This window comes from Pelobates fuscus, chromosome 6 (assembly GCF_036172605.1).
Source record: "Pelobates fuscus isolate aPelFus1 chromosome 6, aPelFus1.pri, whole genome shotgun sequence".
Taxonomy (NCBI): Eukaryota; Metazoa; Chordata; class Amphibia; order Anura; family Pelobatidae; genus Pelobates; species Pelobates fuscus.
The window spans coordinates 170,632,542-170,652,943 of NC_086322.1; the positions used below are offsets into that span (position 1 = coordinate 170,632,542).

At 40.5% G+C, this 20,402-nt stretch overlaps 1 protein-coding gene across 2 annotated transcripts in view; it reads left to right on the forward strand.

The window, feature by feature from the left end:
• Positions 1–18,970, forward strand: part of LOC134615546 (uncharacterized) — a 50,482-nt gene extending 31,512 nt beyond the window's left edge. Inside the window, exons 4-7 of one of the 2 annotated variants that reach the window (XM_063460086.1) lie at positions 4,157–4,226; positions 6,275–6,366; positions 6,789–6,861; positions 18,326–18,970. In XM_063460086.1, coding sequence (XP_063316156.1) covers positions 4,157–4,226; positions 6,275–6,366; positions 6,789–6,861; positions 18,326–18,474 — 384 coding nt within the window. In that variant the 3' untranslated portion in view covers positions 18,475–18,970. The remainder of the gene's footprint in view (positions 1–4,156; positions 4,227–6,274; positions 6,367–6,788; positions 6,862–18,325) is intronic. The other variant, XM_063460087.1, reaches the window with a different exon arrangement.
• Positions 18,971–20,402: the final 1,432 nt, after the last annotated feature.

Sequence of the window (20,402 nt, forward strand, 5' to 3'; positions counted from 1 at the left end):
CTGGCAAAGAACCTTTTGAGGGTGGCTTTCCTGACAAATTTGTTAACATCAATAAATGCTTGGAATGCTTTAAATGGGTTTGTAGGGGCATATTTAAGACCTTTTTGAAGTACTGACATTTGGGTGGTTGTTAATGCCTTTTGTGATAGATTAAAAATGCCTAATTCTGTCTCGTTTTTCTGATTTATTATCGTTCTAGTCTTTCCCTTTTGGACTCTTCGGCCACTTCGCCTTCCTCTAAACTGAGACTTCGTTTTCTGGTTTTTGTAGGATACGGTGTCTGCATATGTACATTTGTTTGTGTCCCCAATTCTAAAAAATAGTCATCATTGTCTGTCTCCGAGTCTATAGATAATAGTTGATATCTATTATTGTGAATGTAGTTTACAGGGGATTTAGTGTTTTCAAAGTGTTTGTGTGCATATCTAGACCTTTGGGTCTTAGGTATTGCCCCTCTTTCATTTTGGTACATTCCAGGGGAGTAAGTGGTATTGACATTGTGATTTGGAGTGTTTGGTTTGGGTGCATTTTGGTATGGCCGGGATGGGTATGAATGTCTAAGTGGGGCGTGGTGGTTGTGGTTATTCCGGATATTCTGTGGCCGGTAAGAGTGATAGTTGTGTGATACAGTAGAGGGTTGATTTCTAACAGAGTGAATTAGTGAGTAGTGCGATTCTTTTCTAGATGGATAGTTGGATTTGAATGTGCGGTCGTTTTGATAAGTGTTGGAGGGGTGATAAGAAATGTTGTCTGGGGTATGTTTTTTATGAAAAGAACGGATCTGATTGTTGGAATAGTCCTGTTTGTCTCTCATATACTTTTTTACCTTGATGTGTTTCGTATCCATTTCCACCTTCTCTATTTTATTTTGGATGAGGATAGAATTTTGCTTAAAGACCTGTGTTTCTGTAAATGATGACATTTTTTCTTTTAGATCATTGATCTCTACATCAAGGATTGAGAGTTTTTTGGTTTTTTTGATGATTAGTGTTTCCATAAGGCCAAATGTGCAGACTTCTAGCTTATTATACCAATCTCTCATGAATTCGGCATCATCTCTGTCTGAGGTTGGTTCTTTAAAAAGTCTCAATCCCCTAGGGGTTATTCTTTCTTCTAGATATTTTTTTAGGGTGGCTAATTCCCATTTTAGTTTAATCTCCATAGTGAGTGCTTTTTCTAGTTTAGTAAATAGATCTTTTTGGTTGTAATTATCAATTCTGGTGTATGTAGGAAGGTTTTCTTCTGTATTAAAAACATGATTTATGTCAATTACGTAATTGTTTCTAAAATCAAAAATGGACATATTAGTAAAACTAGTGGTCTTTAAAGGCAGCTGCTAACTCAAAAGGGGTTTCAGATACAGATAAAAAGGAATGGGGTGAAGAGTCAGCGCTACGTAGCCACAGAGAAATATAGTTTAGAACGGCTGCACACCTTAAAAGGGGAGTTCCCCTAATCCCCTTATATAAGTAACATAAAACACGAAAACAGAAATGAAAAGGGTGCGCCTAACTTACATAAAAATAATATTATGCATAAATAAAATAATAATAAAATAATAGTCCAAAGTCCTACAATAAGTCCGAAGTGGTAAGTTCCACAAAGTATGGAGGATGCTTGAGGATGATGTCAGTCTTTACGCCTATGCACTTGTAGTTCGGTGATGATATGTGAAGATAAAAGCAGGAAACCAAAAATCCCAATGGTACAGTATGTCAGCAAGGTGAAAGGGGATAAAATAGTGATAATGAAAATTACTCACAATTTTCAGAGCTAAAATCCAGCTCTGATATTATATGCGTGAAGTGGAATGATCCCCACTCAAGGATATATAGGGTGACGCTGGTCAGCAAGTAGTGCAGGTGAAAAGTCCAGCGATGATCCGGCTCGGCCGATAATAAGAGAAAATAAAATATAGTGCTCTCTGTATGGCAGATAAAAATGCTAGAAGAAAATAAAAATATACTCACAGTATATAGAGCAGGCTGAACTGCTCGGTGTAAGCGTATGGGTGGTATAATCCCCACCTATGGATTCTTTGCGCTATTGCGTGGGTTTATAAATTATAAGTAAGGTCAGGTTAAAAAAGGTAAAAAAAAAAAAAAAAAAGGATATTTAAAGGAATATGGCAAACAAGATATTTTGGTGCCAAAAATTCCTTTATTACAAATATAAAATATAAAATATAAAATGTATAATATCTAGACGCGTTTCGCCTAAAGAGGCTTCTTCAAGTAGATAATAGAAAACATAACCTGACATACATGAACTTATATAGGGTACAATAGTATTAGTAAAATTTGAATATCCCGCCAAAATGGCGTCATTACCATAATTAGCATAAAACATAAAATATAATAAAAGTGTTTTTTAAACACAATAGGATAAAATATTATAAGAGGCCAATCTTATGGGACCAGAAAGAACAGGAAAAGAGGCTTTAATCCTGTAAAAAATGATATATTAAGAACGAATTCGGAAATTAGCATAAAAAAATAAAAATGACTTTTACAGGTATAGAAGTGAAGCTATAACCCAAACTAACTGAGTGGTAATATTGGTTTATAAAAACGAAGCTTGTAGCTTGATAAATTTAAGAAAGAAAACGGGTCATGTGACGCGCGACTAGAATACTTCCGCGTCACGTGACTGATGTTTAGATAAATTAACATACTCCCTGGAGGGGATAATGGGGATATAAACAGGGAGGGGGGATAAAACTTAGGCACAGTGAGGGAAATTATAATTGTCAACAAATTTGATTAAGGTTAACATCATATATGCATATCTTGGGGAAGGTTAACTAAACTGTGAAATACAAAGTTTATAAAAACATAATAAAGATAATAAAATTAATAAAAATATATATGAAATGTAGTTAGTACATACTCATATAAGTAATATTTGTGTAGATAAACAATGATTGGAATGAGGAGCAGAAAGTAGTAGAAAAGTTATTGTTGCTGTGTAATAAAAAGTTATTGTTACTGTGTAATAAAAAAATTATTGCTACCATCATTAATATCATAAAGGATTAGAGGGGCATTTTTTATTTTTATAAAAAGTTAAAAAGGTCAAAGTCTATATTGAGACCTTTTGGAGTAAGGGTTTTTAGGTTATAGACCCACTCCATTTCTTTTTTTCCCAGAATCTTTTTGATGTCACCTCCTCTCCATGGGACATTACATATATCTATACCAATGCATTTTAAAAGTTTTGGATTTTTATCGTGTTTCAGAAAGTGCTTAGATACCGAATGGTTATCATAGCCTTTTGCAATGTTGCGACAATGTTCGGCCAGTCTTGTTTTTAGATCTCTAGTGGTCATACCTACATATTGTAAGCCACATGGGCATTCTAATAGATAAATGACGTTTTTTGTATTGCAGTGAATAAAGTGTTTTATCTGATAGTTTTTTTGTGTAATTGATGATTTAAAATAAGTAGTTTTAGACTTAATAATGTCACTGGTGCGTTTACATACTATGCACTTGTTGCATTTAAAAAAACCACTAGGTTTAGGTAAAAAAGTAAGAAGGTTAGGAGGGGGTTTATCGTATTTTTGTTTGGTATAGTTAGTTGTGAGGATGGACTTAGGAGGAGGCAACCCTGCAATGTGCAATAGATGCTAATAACACCATACTGCAGACAGCATTTGGAGTAAAGAAATGTGTCCCAGCTTGAGGAAAACCTAAAGCCAGCAGATTGAATTACTGTTATGGCATCATTGAAGAGCAATGACATAGAACAGGGTGTAGGCAACTTTCTGCAATCCAGATGTTGTGGCCTACATCTTCCATGATGCTTTGCCAGTATTGTGGCTGTAAGAACATAATGCGAGATGTAGTCAACAACATCTGGAGTTTGCCTAGCCCTAGTAAAGGGAGTTTGCCAGCATCGAAGAGGTGATTAGGTTGAGACTTCTGTTGGTGTTGTGCCAGGCTTCCTTATTGGCTTCACATCTCATTTCATTTAGGATACGTGTAGACAATTTTGTGATAAAAGGTTAGAGACCATGTACAAGCATATTCAATCTTGAAGAGACACAAGTCTTATTTAGAGAGTTTCGTCTCCAGCTAGAGCAATCATGATGATTTTTGCCTTCCTTAGGTAGCAAACAGGTTATTGTTTAAATTAGATATTGTGTATTTTATAGGTGGAAATATTCCGTGATTCAAGAACCAATCTGGCAGCCCAGGCATTTATGAAGCTTGCTAGTGAAAAAGGTAAACGGAGTATATATGAAATGTTGTTTGGGACAAAGTGCAATTTTAAGTTAAATTTAAAAATATATACACTGTGTGCAGAATTATTAGGCAAATGAGTATTTTGACCACATCATCCTCTTTATGCATGTTGTCTTACTCCAAGCTGTATAGGCTCAAAAGCCTACTACCAATTAAGCATATTAGGTGATGTGCATCTCTGTAATGAGAAGGGGTGTGGTCTAATGACATCAACACCCTATATCAGGTGTGCATAATTATTAGGCAACCTCCTTTCCTTTGGCAAAATGGGTCAAAAGAAGGACTTGACAGGCTCAGAAAAGTCAAAAATAGTGAGATATCTTGCAGAGGGATGCAGCACTCTTAAAATTGCAAAGCTTCTGAAGCGTGATCATCGAACAATCAAGCGTTTCATTCAAAATAGTCAACAGGGTCGCAAGAAGCGTGTGGAGAAACCAAGGCGCAAAATAACTGCCCATGAACTGAGAAAAGTCAAGCGTGCAGCTGCCAAGATGCCACTTGCCACCAGTTTGGCCATATTTCAGAGCTGCAACATCACTGGAGTGCCCAAAAGCACAAGGTGTGCAATACTCAGAGACATGGCCAAGGTAAGAAAGGCTGAAAGACGACCACCACTGAACAAGACACACAAGCTGAAACGTCAAGACTGGGCCAAGAAATATCTCAAGACTGATTTTTCTAAGGTTTTATGGACTGATGAAATGAGAGTGAGTCTTGATGGGCCAGATGGATGGATTGGTAAAGGGCAGAGAGCTCCAGTCCGACTCAGACGCCAGCAAGGTGGAGGTGGAGTACTGGTTTGGGCTGGTATCATCAAAGATGAGCTTTTGGGGCCTTTTTGGGTTGAGGATGGAGTCAAGCTCAACTCCCAGTTTCTGGAAGACACCTTCTTCAAGCAGTGGTACAGGAAGAAGTCTGCATCCTTCAAGAAAAACATGATTTTCATGCAGGACAATGCTCCATCACACGCGTCCAAGTACTCCACAGCGTGGCTGTCAAGAAAGGGTATAAAAGAAGAAAATCTAATGACATGGCCTCCTTGTTCACCTGATCTGAACCCCATTGAGAACCTGTGGTCCATCATCAAATGTGAGATTTACAAGGAGGGAAAACAGTACACCTCTCTGAACAGTGTCTGGGAGGCTGTGGTTGCTGCTGCACGCAATGTTGATGGTGAACAGATCAAAACACTGACAGAATCCATGGATGGTAGGCCTTTGAGTGTCCTTGCAAAGAAAGGTGGCTATATTGGTCACTGATTTGTTTTTGTTATGTTTTTGAATGTCAGAAATGTATATTTGTGAATGTTGAGATGTTATATTGGTTTCACTGGTAAAAATAAATAATTGAAATGGGTATATATTTGTTTTTTGTTAAGTTGCCTAATAATTATGCACAGTAATAGTCACCTGCACACACAGATATCCCCCTAAAATAGCTATAACTAAAAACAAACTAAAAACTACTTCCAAAAATATTCAGCTTTGATATTAATGAGTTTTTTGGGTTCATTGAGAACATGGTTGTTGTTCAATAATAAAATTAATCCTCAAAAATACAACTTGCCTAATAATTCTGCACTCCCTGTATATCAAGGTATCAATGTAGGTAGAAAATCAAATATTTATTTAAGGTGACATGGAAAGGAATTGAGTAATTATGATCAACAGGGTTGGTTGACATAAAACATAGTGTAGCCATCTTGACAAATCCTTATAATCCCAGATACAGTGTGACAATCAATTTTTTTTTTAAGACTTCTGTAGTCCACACCTGGGGATACCAGACGAATGCCCCCCAAAAAGCATAGTATTAGCTCTTGTGCACTCTGTATCAAGCCAATGCAAGCTTACTTCAACAATGCTCTCTGCATGGGTAGCCCAGAGTGATGCAGGTCAGATTGGCCTGGGAAGCCTATTGTGTGCAAGTAATGCCCCTTTTTCAGACAGGGTCTGTCCATAATCATTTTGAGAATAGGTTTGACACTTATATTAAACCTCGTTCTCGTGTTTTCCATATAAATGCAGACTGTGAGGCCATTGAGAAAATGGTGGCGTTTATAACTGAGGCAAACAACAGAAGAGTCGATGAGAATAATGGAAGAAGCCAAGTCTGTCAGGTGAATACCATGTATTTCATGAGCTTCAAACAGAGAACTATGGCAAGGTTTTCATAGTTAATGAAGATCGATAAAAAATTATTATTTAAATCAGAAACTACATAGATGCACAATATACAATATTACAAACTGCAGAAAAAAGAAGAATAAACATTTTCTAATAAAGTTAGGTGATACAAGTTTAGGCTTAGGTGGATATTTTTCAAACTTAGATATGTTGACCTAAGTTTTACAATTCAAGTTTAAATTTGCCACTACTTATTTTCTTTTTATTCTTGTTCCCAAGAAAAGTAACCCTGGTGTAATATGAATTGAGGGCAATTTTCACAGTTCTGTATTTGAAACTCACTCAATACAAACAATATCCAATCCAGTATGTTGATTATTCTAATAATATATATATGTATTCTTTTTAACACCAGACACTAAACCAATATGTTAAACCTGAATATTTGTCCTCGGCACACCAATGGTTATTGAAGGCTGGGAAAGAAGGTAATTACGTATTTGTATTATATAGTTACAATTCTTTAAAATGATTCTCTAAGCACCAAATCAACTTTAAGTGAAAAGTGTACAGAAGGATCAGCGCTTAAAAACTTAAATAAAAGGCAGCACAGCTAAAGGATAGGGCTCCCTCACAGACCCTATATATATATATATATATATATATATATATATATGTATGTATGAGGAAGTAGAAAAGGGTGGCGCCACAGAGATAATATGTACAATTAAATATAAGCAAGTAGTAATATAGAAATAAACAATGATATATAATACAGAGAGAGAACAATAAAATAAAATAAAATATAGGTGTAAAGAACAGTCCAAAAAGAGTCGAGTAAAACCTTGGGATGAGAGAACAATCACAGTTCTGAGGTAGAGATGTCTATGGAGTAGTGGGATCAAGAGGTTTGTGGGATCCGTATGAAAGAGAAAAGAAAATCTAATAGTGCAATAAAACCCAAAAAGGTAGCAGCGAATAAAAAAGGTCTATATGGTACTACTCACGTTTTTGAGAGCTAGAAACTAGCTCTAGTATAAACAGTGTACAGTGGTATAATCCCAACTTACGGTATACGTAAAGGAGCGTTGTAAGTAGATATCTCGTCAGATGGGGACCACATGTTACATAAAAAACAACAATAGTACTCACTGTGATAAAACCAGGAGGGTGTATAAAAATACCAAATATAAAAAAGGAAATATATAAAGGACTCTGGCGCTTCAATTTCTAAAAAACGGGTGCAGCTAAAATTACCCAAGTGTAGTGACACCTATTACACTTAAAAAATGTGAATAAAATTAAGGAAGATAAAGGTAATAAGCGCTCACAGAAAGAAATCAGTGTTACCTTCTATATATACAATTGTATTCAAATAGTCAGATTTGTCTGGTAACCTATAGGCAAATAAATATAACAGACATAGTGTAATCTGTATATTTAGTATAAGTGATGGAAAAAGATTTTACATCAAACTCACAATTTCCAGAGCTTTTTAAAAGTTAGCTCTAAACTTATAAAGCGTATTGTCTCCTCCTTGAGACATATAACGAGGATACGTCAAATGGGTCCTCAAGAACTTGAAGCCGATGGAATTTCAGCAGACTCCAAAATAAATATAAAATGAATTTATTTCGACAAATAAAAATGTATAAATATACCGTAAAAAAAATCGCGTTTCAACCATAAGAGGTCTTTCTCAAGTGCATCTGATTCAATAATGGGCTTTAACTTCCATTTATATGTCAGTGATAGCAAGGTACAAAATTAAATCATTATTTACACATGTATATACATTCCCACCCACTCCCATATATGGTCACGCCAAACACAAAATGGCTTCACTTCCGGCTATGAGTTCGTCTCTATCGCCCTCCCCAACATGTCCGCGATGTTATAAATGGCCGCTCGTTTATTTCTTCCAAATGTGGACATTTTGCTTCCGGCTTTCTCTCTTCCGGTACGTCATATCCTGTGACATATCTATCGTTCCGTTGCGGAGATCACGTGGGTAATGGGGGGACGTCTTTCTCCGTGACGTGGTTACGCTGCAGAGATCACATGGGTGGTGGGAGGACGTCTTTTTGTGACGTCAAAATCGTCATTAGGGAAAGTCACGTGAATAGAGGAATAAAGTCCATTTGAAATAGGGCAAAGTGCCCATAGTTCATCATGTTTGTGATACCCCAATGTGTTAAGAAAAAAGAAGAAAAGAAACATAAAACAACATTAAAAAATCATTTTAGACCATTTGTCTTATTCTTATACTTAAAAGATATATGTTTCTCAGAGCATATCCATATCTTATTATACACTCATTGTGTTAATTAGAGAGAGAAATGAAAGGAAATAAGTGCAGACAAATAGTTCAGAGCTAAATGATTCATACTATATATCCTAAAAAATATACATATTATTTTAAGCACAACTATTGCATATAAAATACCAAAGTGTAAAATAGTTAAAAAATAGTTGAAAAAGAATTATAAAATACGCTATTCGTATTCAGACCCAAGGGTGATAAAGTGCGCATTTCAAATATCCATTTTATTTCTTGAGTGCTCAATTTTTTTGGGAGGTCTCCTCCTCTCCAATGAGGTTCAATTTTCTCTATAGCATGAAAATTAAGAAATTTAGGATCTGAGTTGTGTTTTTCCATAAAATGTTTTGATACGCTATGATTTATAAATCCTTTTTGAATATTTCTGACATGTTCGCCTATTCAGGTTTTTAGAGGTCTCGAAGTCTTCCCTATATATTGTAGGCCGCATGTACAATTTAAAAGATATATAATGTTGTTGGAGTGGCATGTAATCATAGACTTGATTTTAAATTCTTTTTTTGTACTTGTGGATTTAAAAGTTGTTACATTTTTGTCTTTAAGATCAGTTTTTTTACATGCATTGCACATCCCGCAATGATAAAAACCTTGTTGGGTCTTAGACCAATTTGTTAAGAAATTACTATTATTTAACAATGTTTTCTCTATAAAACTACTAGTTAAAATTTGTTTAACATTTTTTGCACCTCTAAAAACAAATTTGGGTTTGGAACCTAAAAACTCAACAATTTCTTCATCTTGACTTAAAATATTCCAATTTCTATTTATAATTTTCTTAACGGAGCTTATATTGCTTGAGTAGTTAAAGATAAGTGGAATTTGTTGTTTTCCATTATCATCAGTCAAAGTCTTTCTCTGTTTATATTTTAAAAGGGGAGATCTTTCTAATGATGATATCGTTTGGATCTGAGTGTTATAAGTTTTATAAGTTTAGAGCTAACTTTTAAAAAGCTCTGGAAATTGTGAGTTTGATGTAAAATCTTTTTCCATCACTTATACTAAATATACAGATTACACTATGTCTGTTATATTTATTTGCCTATAGGTTACCAGAAAAATCTGACTATTCGAATACAATTGTATATATAGAAGGTAACACTGATTTCTTTCTGTAAGCGCTTATTACCTTTATCTTCCTTCAAAAATACCAAATGGGGGGGCGGGGCCTGACCGCCGGCGGGATCAGACGTGCCATGTCTGAGCTCCCGCTTCGGGGCCACAAAATCAGCGCTGACCAGAGCCTAAACCTACTCAGCAATACCCACAAGCGACTAAATTGACCTTAAGCTGATGGGGTACACGGGGATACCCGCCAAGACCCTCCTTGGCACCAGCAACGACCTAACAAGTACCCGGAGTGTGGAGGAGCTTGAGCCGGGACGAGACGGCCGCTCTCCCGGGTCTCCGGCTGGTGTCTGGCTCCCCCCCCCCCCTGGACCGGGGGGGTCATCCCGGTCTACACAGGCAACTACTGGAGAGCCAACTAAGGCCTTAAAAATCATCACCCTGCCGTGGACCATCGAGCAGCGCTCCTCAAGATGGCCGCCGAATACCAGCCATGTGCGCGACCTACCCGCATGAATAGGGTGGAGGGCTGCACTCCTTCAGCTGCGACGGCACAGAGCCAGGAGCCACCACCCGTGACCCTCTGCCCACTACACGCACCATCCTGGCCGAGTTTTGAGTGAGAACACATCAAACCACCAAGCAAGGGCTAGCTATACCCACCTCGGCCTTGACAGTGCAGCATAGGTACCAGCGGACCGTTACACCGTCCTTCTTAAGAAAGCATTCACACCCACATTGCACTGGACTTTTGTACTAACTAAGCACTCTTTGGCATGGAATCACAAGGTGCCCAGTGGTCTATCAGCTGTACCAGCAGATGAAGCGGCAGGCCTACAAGCTAATGTGTTCCAGCAAGTATTTTCTAACAGCGCAATTAATCTTCTATATTGACCATTTGCATTATATGACCAGACTTAGTAGCATAATCTCAAACTAAAATGTTGTAGGCAGCATGCATAGCCTATCAGTTTCCTTTAACCTGTTAAGCCTGCCTGTTTACTCTTGAATTTCCATAAAAAAAAAAAAAAAATGCAACATATCTTGAACCTGTTATCAATATGTCACCATTTATTTACTACTGTACTATTTTGGACATTACTAATGTATGTAATCAATGCACTTTCAAAAATAAAGAATTAAAATAAAAAATAAAAATAAAAAAAAAATAAAAATAAAAAAATACCAAATGGTTACTCACATTTAATTGGGCAGGTGCACTGCTCAATGATAGGGCATAAGTAGTATAATCCCCACCAAGGATGCTTTGGAGTAGTATCTTTCTGGAACAAGTGAAACTCAGATGCCAGGTAGTAAAATAATAAAAATTGTAAAAAAAATATAAAATGTCTAACTCACAACAAAGAAAGTGGCCAAAATACCTTTATTAAAATACAGTTAGTTAAAATTTCCACAACGCGGAAGCAGGGCTTTCTCGAGTGGATAAAACCATATTGATTGTCCTCTCATCCCAAGTATTTTACTGGAAATATTTTTTTTAATATTGTTTTTAATTTTATTATTCTTTCTGTATTATATATCATTGTTTATTTCAATATTACTACTTGCTTATATTTAACTATACATATTATCTCTATAGCGCCACCCTTTTCTACTTCCTTATACCAAATCAACGTTAGCTTAATGAAACAGTATTAGTGTAGAGTAGTGATGTACCGAACTGTTCCCTGGCGAATAGTTCCTGGCGAACATAGCGTGTTCGCGTACGCCACGGCAGGCGAACGGTTCGATCCGCCCCCTATTCGTCATCATTGAGTAAACTTTGACCCTGTGCCTCACAGTCAGCAGACACATTACAGCCAATCAGCAGCAGACCCTCCCTTCCAGACCCTCCCACCTCCTGTACAGCATCCATTTTAGATTCATTCTGAAGCTGCATTCTTAGATAGAGGAGGGAAATTGTAGCTGCTGCTCATTTGATAGGGAAATGGATAGCTAGACTAGTGTATTCAGTGTCCACTAGAGCCCTGAAGGACTCATCTGATCTCTGCTGTAAGGACAGCACCCCAAAAAGCCCTTTTTAGGGCTAGAACATCAGTCTGCTTTTTTTCCTGTGTATTGTAATTGCAGTTGCCTGCCTGCCAGCTTCTGTGTCAGGCTCACAGTGGATACTGTGCCCACTTGCCCAGTGCCACCACTCATATCTGGTGTCACAATAGCGTGCATTTAACACCAAAAAAATGTTTTCACTGTTATAGATTGAATAGCAGTTAGTTGTCTTCAAGCGGGAGTGTCAGGCCTACAGCGTGTACTCTGCCAACCTCTGCCACTGCACAGTGCCACTCATATCTGGTCTCACAGTAGCTTGCACGCATAGTACCACTAATCCAAAAAAAAATGACAGGCAGAGGCAGGACACCCCGCAGGGGCCGTCGTGGTAGTGGTGCTGTGATTCCCTTTTTCCCTAGAATGATGCCCAATTTTCAGAGGCCACATACCCTGAACTTGAAAAGTTCTGAGGACATAGTTGACTGGCTAACACAGGACACCCAATCTTCTACAGCTTCCGCTCGGAACCTTGACGCACCATCCTCCTCCAGCTTAGCTTCGGGCACCTCTCAAGATACCACTCACCCGCCTGCTGTCACCACCAACACTAGCACCACAGCCGCTTCACCTTATCTGTCAGAGGAGTTATTTACACATCCGTTTGAAGAAATGAGTGATGCGCAACCATTATTGCCAGAGGATGTAGATAACAGGGATATGTCTCAGTCAGGCAGCATTACACACATGGACGTACGGTGTGATGATGATGATGATGTTGTACCCGCTGCTGCTTCCTTTGCTGAGTTGTCAGATATAAGTGAAGCGGTTGATGATGACGATGCGTCCATGGATGTCATGTGAGTGCCCGCTCGGCAAGAAGAAGAACAGGGCGAAAGTTCAGATGGGGAGACAGAGAGGAGGAGGAGACGAGTTGGAAGCAGGGGGAGGTCGTCGCAAGGAGCTAGTGGCACAGTCAGACAGCATGCATCGGCACCCGGGGTCAGCCCGACAGCACGCCAATCAACGCATGCTGTGTCCACCACCAGAATGCCGTCATTGCAGAGCTCAGCAGTGTGGAATTTTTTTGTGTGTCTGCCTCTGACAACATCAATGCCATTTGCAACCTGTGCCAAAAGAAACTGAGTCGTGGGAAGTCCAACACCCACCTAGGTACAACTGCTTTGCGTAGGCACATGATCGCACATCACAAACGCCTATGGGATCAACACATGAGTACAAGCAGCACACAAACTCAAAGCCGCCATCCTCCTCCTGTTCCAGCATCTTCAGCCACGTCAACAACTGCTGTCCTCCTTGCCCCCTCTCAACCATCCGCCTCTCGCCTTGAGCAGTTCCCGCTCATCTGCCCACAGTCAGGTGTCTGTCAAGGACATGTTTGAGCGTAAGAAGCCAATGTCAGAAAGTCACCCCCTTGCCCAGCGTCTGACAGCTGGCTTGTCAGAACTATTAGCCCACCAGCTTTTACCATACAAGCTGGTGGAGTCTGAGGCGTTCAACATTTTTTTAGCTATTGGGACACCGCAGTGGAAGGTACCCGGACGAAATTTCTTTTCACAAAAGGCAATCCCCAACCTGTACTCGATTGTGCAAAAGGAAGTAATGGCATGTCTGGCACACAGTGTTGGGGCAAGGGTCCATCTGACCACTGATACCTGGTCTGCAAAGTATGGTCAGGGCAGGTATATCACCTACACTGCGCATTGGGTAAACCTGCTGACGGCTGCCAAGCATGGAATGCGTGGCTCTGCAGAGGAGTTGGTGACACCGCCACGACTTGCAGGCAGGCCTGCTGCCACCTCCTCTACTCCTCCTACTCCATCCTCTTCCATAACCTCCTCGGCTGAGTCCTCTTCTGCTGCTGCGTCTTGCTACACATCAACGGCACCCCCCAGCTCCCCAGGTACTATTCCACATCCCGGATACGGCAGTGTCACGCCGTCTTGGGTTTGACTTGCTTGAAAGCAGAGAGTCACACCGGACAAGCACTCCTGTCCGCCCTGAACGCACAGGTGGAAAAGTGGCTGACTCCGCAGCAACTGGATATCGGCAAAGTGGTTTGTGACAACGGAACAAATTTGTTGGCGGCATTGAAGTCGGGCAAGTTGACACATGTGCCGTGCATGGCACATGTGTGTAATCTGATCGTACAACGCTTTGTGCATAAGTACACCGGCTTACAGGACGTCCTGAAGCAGGCCAGGAAGGTGTGGCCATTTCAGGCATTCCTACATGGCCATGGCGCACTTTGCAGATATCCAGCGGCGAAACAACATGCCAGTGAGGCGCTTGATTTGTGACAGCCCGACACGTTGGAATTCAACACTCCTAATGTTCGACCGCCTGCTCCAACAAGAAAAAGCCGTTAATGAATATTTGTATGACCGAGGTTCTAGGACAGCCTCTGGGGAGCTGGGAATTTTTTTGCCACGTTACTGGACGCTCATGCGCAATGCCTGTAGGCTCATGCGTCCTTTTGAGGAGGTGACAAACCTAGTCAGTCGAACCGAAGGCACCATCAGCGACATCATACCATTTGTTTTCTTCCTGGAGCGTGCCCTGCGAAGAGTGCTGGATCAGGCCGTAGATGAGCGTGAAGAGGAAGAGTTGTGGTCACCATCACCACCAGAAACAGCCTTATCAGCATCGCTTGCTGGACCTGCGGCAACGCTTGAAGAAGATTGTGATGAAGAGGAGTCAGAGGAGGAATGTGGCTTCGAGGAGGAGGAGGAAGACCAACCACAACAGGCATCCCAGGGTGCTCGTTGTCACCTATCTGGTACCCGTGGTGTTGTACGTGGCTGGGGGGAAGAACATACCTTCAGAGAGATCACTGAGGAGGAGGAACGGGAAATGAGTAGCTCGGCATCCAACCTTGTGCAAATGGGGTCTTTCATGCTGGGGTGCCTGTTGAGGGACCCTTGTATAAAAAGGCTGAAGGAGAACGACCTGTACTGGGTGTCCACGCTGCTAGACCCCCGGTATAAGCAGAAAGTGGCTGAAATGTTACCAAATTACAACAAGTCGGAAAGGATGCAGCATTTGCAAAATAAATTAAAAAGTATGCTTTACACAGCGTATAAGGGTGATGTCACAACACAACAGGAATCTAACAGGGGAAGAGGTGAAAGTAATCCTCCTCCTCCCACGACCACGCCGGCAAGGACAGGACGCTTTAAAGACGTGTTGTTGATGGAGGACATGCGGAGCTTTTTAAGTCCTACGCATCGCCACAGCCCTTCGGCATCCACCCTCAGAGAACGATTCGACTGACAAGTAGCAGACTACCTCGCCTTAACTGCAGATATCGACACTCTGAGGAGCGATGAACCCCTTGACTACTGGGTGTGCAGGCTTGACCTGTGGCCTGAGCTATCCCAATTTGCGAACTTCTGGCCTGGCCCGCTTCAAGTGTCCTGTCAGAAAGGACCTTCAGTGCAGTGAGGGACTCACAGTGGGCGATACATTCGACTAAAAAAGGCCTGATGAGATGAGCTGCCTTGGGCTAAAAATGGTGACCCTATGTAGGAGGAACAGTCCCTATTCTGCTCTGTGTCAGTTTGTATCAGGGTCCCTGAGGACAGGTGTCAATTCATATCTGCCAAGTGACCCTATGTAGGAGGAACAGTCCCTATTCTGCTCTGTGTCAGTGTGTATCAGGGTCCCTGAGGACAGGTGTCAATTCATATCTGCCAAGTGACCCTATGTAGGGGGAACAGTCCCTATTCTGCTCTGTGTCAGTGTGTATCAGGGTCTCTGAGGACAGGTGTCAATCCATATCTGCCAAGTGACCCTATGTAGGGGGAACAGTCCCTATTCTGCTCTGTGTCAGTGTGTATCAGGGATCCTTAGGATAGGTGTCAATCCATATCTGCCAAGTGACCCTATGTAGGGGGAACAGTCCCTATTCTGCTCTGTGTCAGTGTGTATCAGGGTCTCTGAGGACAGGTGTCAATCCATATCTGCCAAGTGACCCTATGTAGGAGGAACAGTCACTATTCTGCTCTGTGTCAGTGTGTATCAGGGTCTCTGAGGACAGGTGTCAATCCATATCTGCCAAGTGACCCTATGTAGGGGGAACAGTCCCTATTCTGCTCTGTGTCAGTGTGTATCAGGGATCCTTAGGATAGGTGTCAATCCATATCTGCCAAGTGACCCTATGTAGGGGGAACAGTCTCTATTATGCTCTGTGTCAGTGTGTATCAGGGTCTCTGAGGACAGGTGTCAATCCATATCTGCCAAGTGACCCTATGTAGGGGGAACAGTCCCTATTCTGCTCTGTGTCGGTGTGTATCAGGGATCCTTAGGATAGGTGTCAATCCATATCTGCCAAGTGACCCTATGTAGAGGGAACAGTCCCTATTCTGCTATGTGTCAGTGTATATCAGGGTCCCTGAGGACAGGTGTCAATCCATATCTGCCAAGTGACCCTATGTAGGGGGGAACAGTCCCTATTCAGCTCTGTGTCAGTGTGTATCAGGGTCCCTGAGGACAGGTGTCAACCCATATATGCCAAGTGACCTAATGTAGGAGGAACAGTCCCTATTCTGCTCTGTGTCAGTGTGTATCAGGGTCCCTGAGGACAGGTGTCAGTCCATATCTGCCAAGTGACCCTATGTAGGGGGAACAGTCCCTATTCTGCTCGGTGTCAGTGTGTATCAGGGTCTCTGAGGACAGGTGTCAATCCATATCTGCCAAGTGACCCTATGTAGGGGGAACAGTCCCTATTCTGCTCTGTGTCAGTGTGTATCAGGGTCCCTGCGGACAGGTGTCAATCCATATCTGCCAAGTGACCCTATGTAGGGGGAACAGTCCCTATTCTGCTCTGTGTCAGTGTGTATCAGGGGTTTTGAGGACAGGTGTCAATCCATATCTGCTAAGTGACCCTATGTAGGGGGAACAGTCCCTATTCTGCTCTGTGTCAGTGTGTATCAGGGTCTCTGAGGACAGGTGTCAATCCATATGTCAAGCTGTCAAGATGTCATATGTCAGGTGTCAATCCATATCCATTGTGATTTAGGAATGTTAGGTGATTTATGCCCTTTATGGATTAAAACCAGACTCTGCATCAACTGTGTAATTTTCCATGGGAGTTATGCCATGGATCCCCCTCCGGCATGCCACAGTCCAGGTGTTAGTCCCCTTGAAACAACTTTTCCATCACTATTGTGGCCAGAAAGAGTCCCTGTGGGTTTTAAAATTCGCCTGCCCATTGAAGTCTATGGCGGTTCGCAAACGTTTGCGGAAGTTCGCATTTGCCGTTCGCGAACCGAAAATTTTGTGTTCGCGACATCACTAGTGTAGAGATCATGCCAATGAAGTCGCACTCCTCAATTCACTGCCATTTCGGAGTTATATCCCTTTTGTTTCTGTTTATACAAGTCCTACCCACAACTCCCCTGACTGTGATTCACACAGTCAACATAAAAAAACGAGTTTCATTTTCAATCAGTACAGTATGTTTAATTTATAAGGTTTTTTTTTTCTCCTGCTTTGTTAATTGAACTTGAATCAATCGCATGAGGCTCCTCCAGACACTAACAGGCTATTAACAGTGCAGGAGATCAGAAATTGCAAACTAGACAGAATGCGCTATAAAGGAAGTTTAAACATAGGATCTGTTTTTACAGGAAATGTGTTGTGGGACTTTGCAGGTCACATGCAGGGGAGGTGTGGCAAAGGTTGTATAAAAAAACCCGATTAATTTCTAAATGGCAGATAATTGAGCAGTGATAATGGAGGGGCATGATATATATATACTAAAAAGCTAAAGTTGTTTTCGTGCTTATAGTGTCCCTTGCAAGCTGTTGAGGAAAAAATACATACACTTTCAAATGTGTTACATTCTAGATTATGGCTAACTAGATTACACATTTATGTAAGGAAATGTCAACACAATAAAGAGTGGCTTTCCATAAAGACTATGGTTATGGTGCTTGGTATGTTCCTTTAGCTTTCTTGATACTGATAACAGTCGACTTCAATACACTGGACTCAACATGGCTGGTTTGCAGATGACAAAACTATTTGCTTCCAGTCAACACCATAATTCTGGTATGATTTTGTAATTTGTAAAGCATCTTCTTCTCTATAGGACCACTCCAAGCACTTGACCACTACAGCCCACTGTAGTGGTTGGTGCTAAAGTGCCTTCCACAAAGTAAGTAGCCAAACAGTTTAAGAATAGTTTGGTGAATTATGTGGTCCAGCTGGGGCGCCCAATGCCACCTCCTGCTACTGCTTTTGCCACTGAGCAAAGCTCTGCATGGTTGCTTTCAATTGCTGAACCAATATAAGTTGTCAAACCATTCTTAAACAGTTCAAATGCCTTACTCTGTGAGGGCTCCAGGTCACTTCTGGCATCAGAAACAATACAGAAGGCTATAGAGCTGATGAACCTTGAAATGTACCTTAAAAAAAAAAAAATACCATACAGTTATGTCTAAATTTGTATATATGCATGTCATCATATTTGCTTAAATGCGTTTAATTTAAAATGACATGAATCTATATTGCAGAAAGAGCTGCAGTTGAGAGACTACTGAAAACTCTATCTACAACTCCACAAATCCCAAGAATGAAAGAGAAAACTGAGTCCACCTCACGTGTCAGGAGAGCACACAGATCAGAATATGCCATCCACCCTGAATGGAGGATACAGCCCTAGTCTGCTAGATTCTTTTGTAACTATGAATTAGCATTACATCTCCACTTTACTCTTATGTTTTACTCACCCTGTGACCATTATAGGTGCAGGGTGTGTGTAATGTAATTGTTTATTGCTAAATGTTTTGTGTGCTCTTCTGTCCTGCTGATGCTCTCAAACAACTAGGTGGACTTGGCTGTGGAGCCAGTACAGCGCCATCTGTTGGTTGTGAAAATCTTTTAACTATAAAACTATATGCCCTACCTGTATAGCAAAGCTTGTTAATTTGCATATTCGAGTAGATTAGCGTATTTTGGTTTTTGCAGGCAGGGGAGATATTTTGTGCTAGTTATTGTCTTCCCCACACAGTTTTAAATGTTATTATGTGTTCCTGTATATTTCCCCTTATGATCTGGTTATTTGTCTTGGATTGAGTTTGTCACCGTACATTTGATGTAATGTGCATATGGGCTAGTCCTAAGTAAAAATAAAGTGGAGTGTTTTTGTTCCATTGGGAGCTGTGTGTCCTGGTTAGTTTATTCAGGGATCCCACTAACAGAGTCTTCGGACCTGTTAGCTGGTGTTTGTCCCTGGAACAAGTTAAAAAGAGCTAGACCTAAGAGTCACAAATGCCTTTGTCAAGGTAGTAGTTAGTCACAGTGTAGGCAGATGGTACATGCCTGGAAGAAGAGAGTTGCAGCCTGGTCCAAAGTGGAACAAGTCCTCAGCGATCCCAGTCAAGCTTTGGTGACTGGGGCTGAAAAATTCTAGGGTCCCTGATAACAGCTAGGAAGCTGACTTGGCGGAAGTACTCAGTCGGAATAAAGGAGCTAAGTCACAACATTATTCTTGGTAATCGACAAACTGAGCACTAAATTATATTACTGCTTGTTTTGTTGCATTCTGCATTTTCAAGGGTAATATAACTGGATATATAAGAAACATATATAATGGGGAAGGGACAATATCACACAGATGTACTACAAATATCAAGGAAATGTTTGATACTTCTAAGGTCTTTCATCTTAAATGTAGTTGAACACATTACATTTACATCATTAAGTAATGTTTCATTACTGGCGTTGATAATCAGATCATGGACCCATATTATAAGCATTACTTTCTCATCTTCATATTGTTTGGTGTATAGGCAGTGGTCTGCTGGATTTTGTCCTAACCCATTTTTACCATTAATGGTCACATATTTAAACTGTACAATGAATTGTTAAATCTGAAAAATAATTTTTCATTTAGTTTGGACCTGAACTCAGGTGATGAAGTAAGTCATATTGTGCTGATAGTTGCAGTAATATACATATTTATATAATATTTGCAATTGGACCAAAAATTTATTAATCATCAATTCCCTTTATTTAATTATAACCTTCTGCAATATTTCTGGCCATGTACATTTCTGATCCATCAATTTTGTTCTTTATTGTATACACCCATGTACCTTTCACCATAAGTTTACCTTCTTATAAAGTGGTCAAAGTGAATGTGTTGTTTTCGCGACAATCCAATTCCTCTTTCATAAAGCTGTGACGGGGTGAGTTTTATAGGTCTGTGGCACATCAAATATCCTCTAGCAATAATCAATGTTGGTTAATACATCATCATTACATTTGAAATCTGACACAGTCTTCCACATATTTCTACACAGTCTATTTTAGCATAACAAGTATCATGATTGTTCCTTGTCTGACCATTGTCCTCAATTTGGGCCTCTTCTGGAAATTCTAATTGAGTATGTTTAGTTTTTGATATCGACGGAAGGTTAAATGGCGCACAAGGAGGAAAATATATGTATAGCGAACATACACAATATAAATCGAAACAAATAGCTGCAACTCACTGGGAGTCCTGGTGAGATCTCCTAAGTGCTAAATAGGTAATAAGGAATAGTGAGTGCGCTTACAATAAATAAAATACAGTGTTAATCACACCTA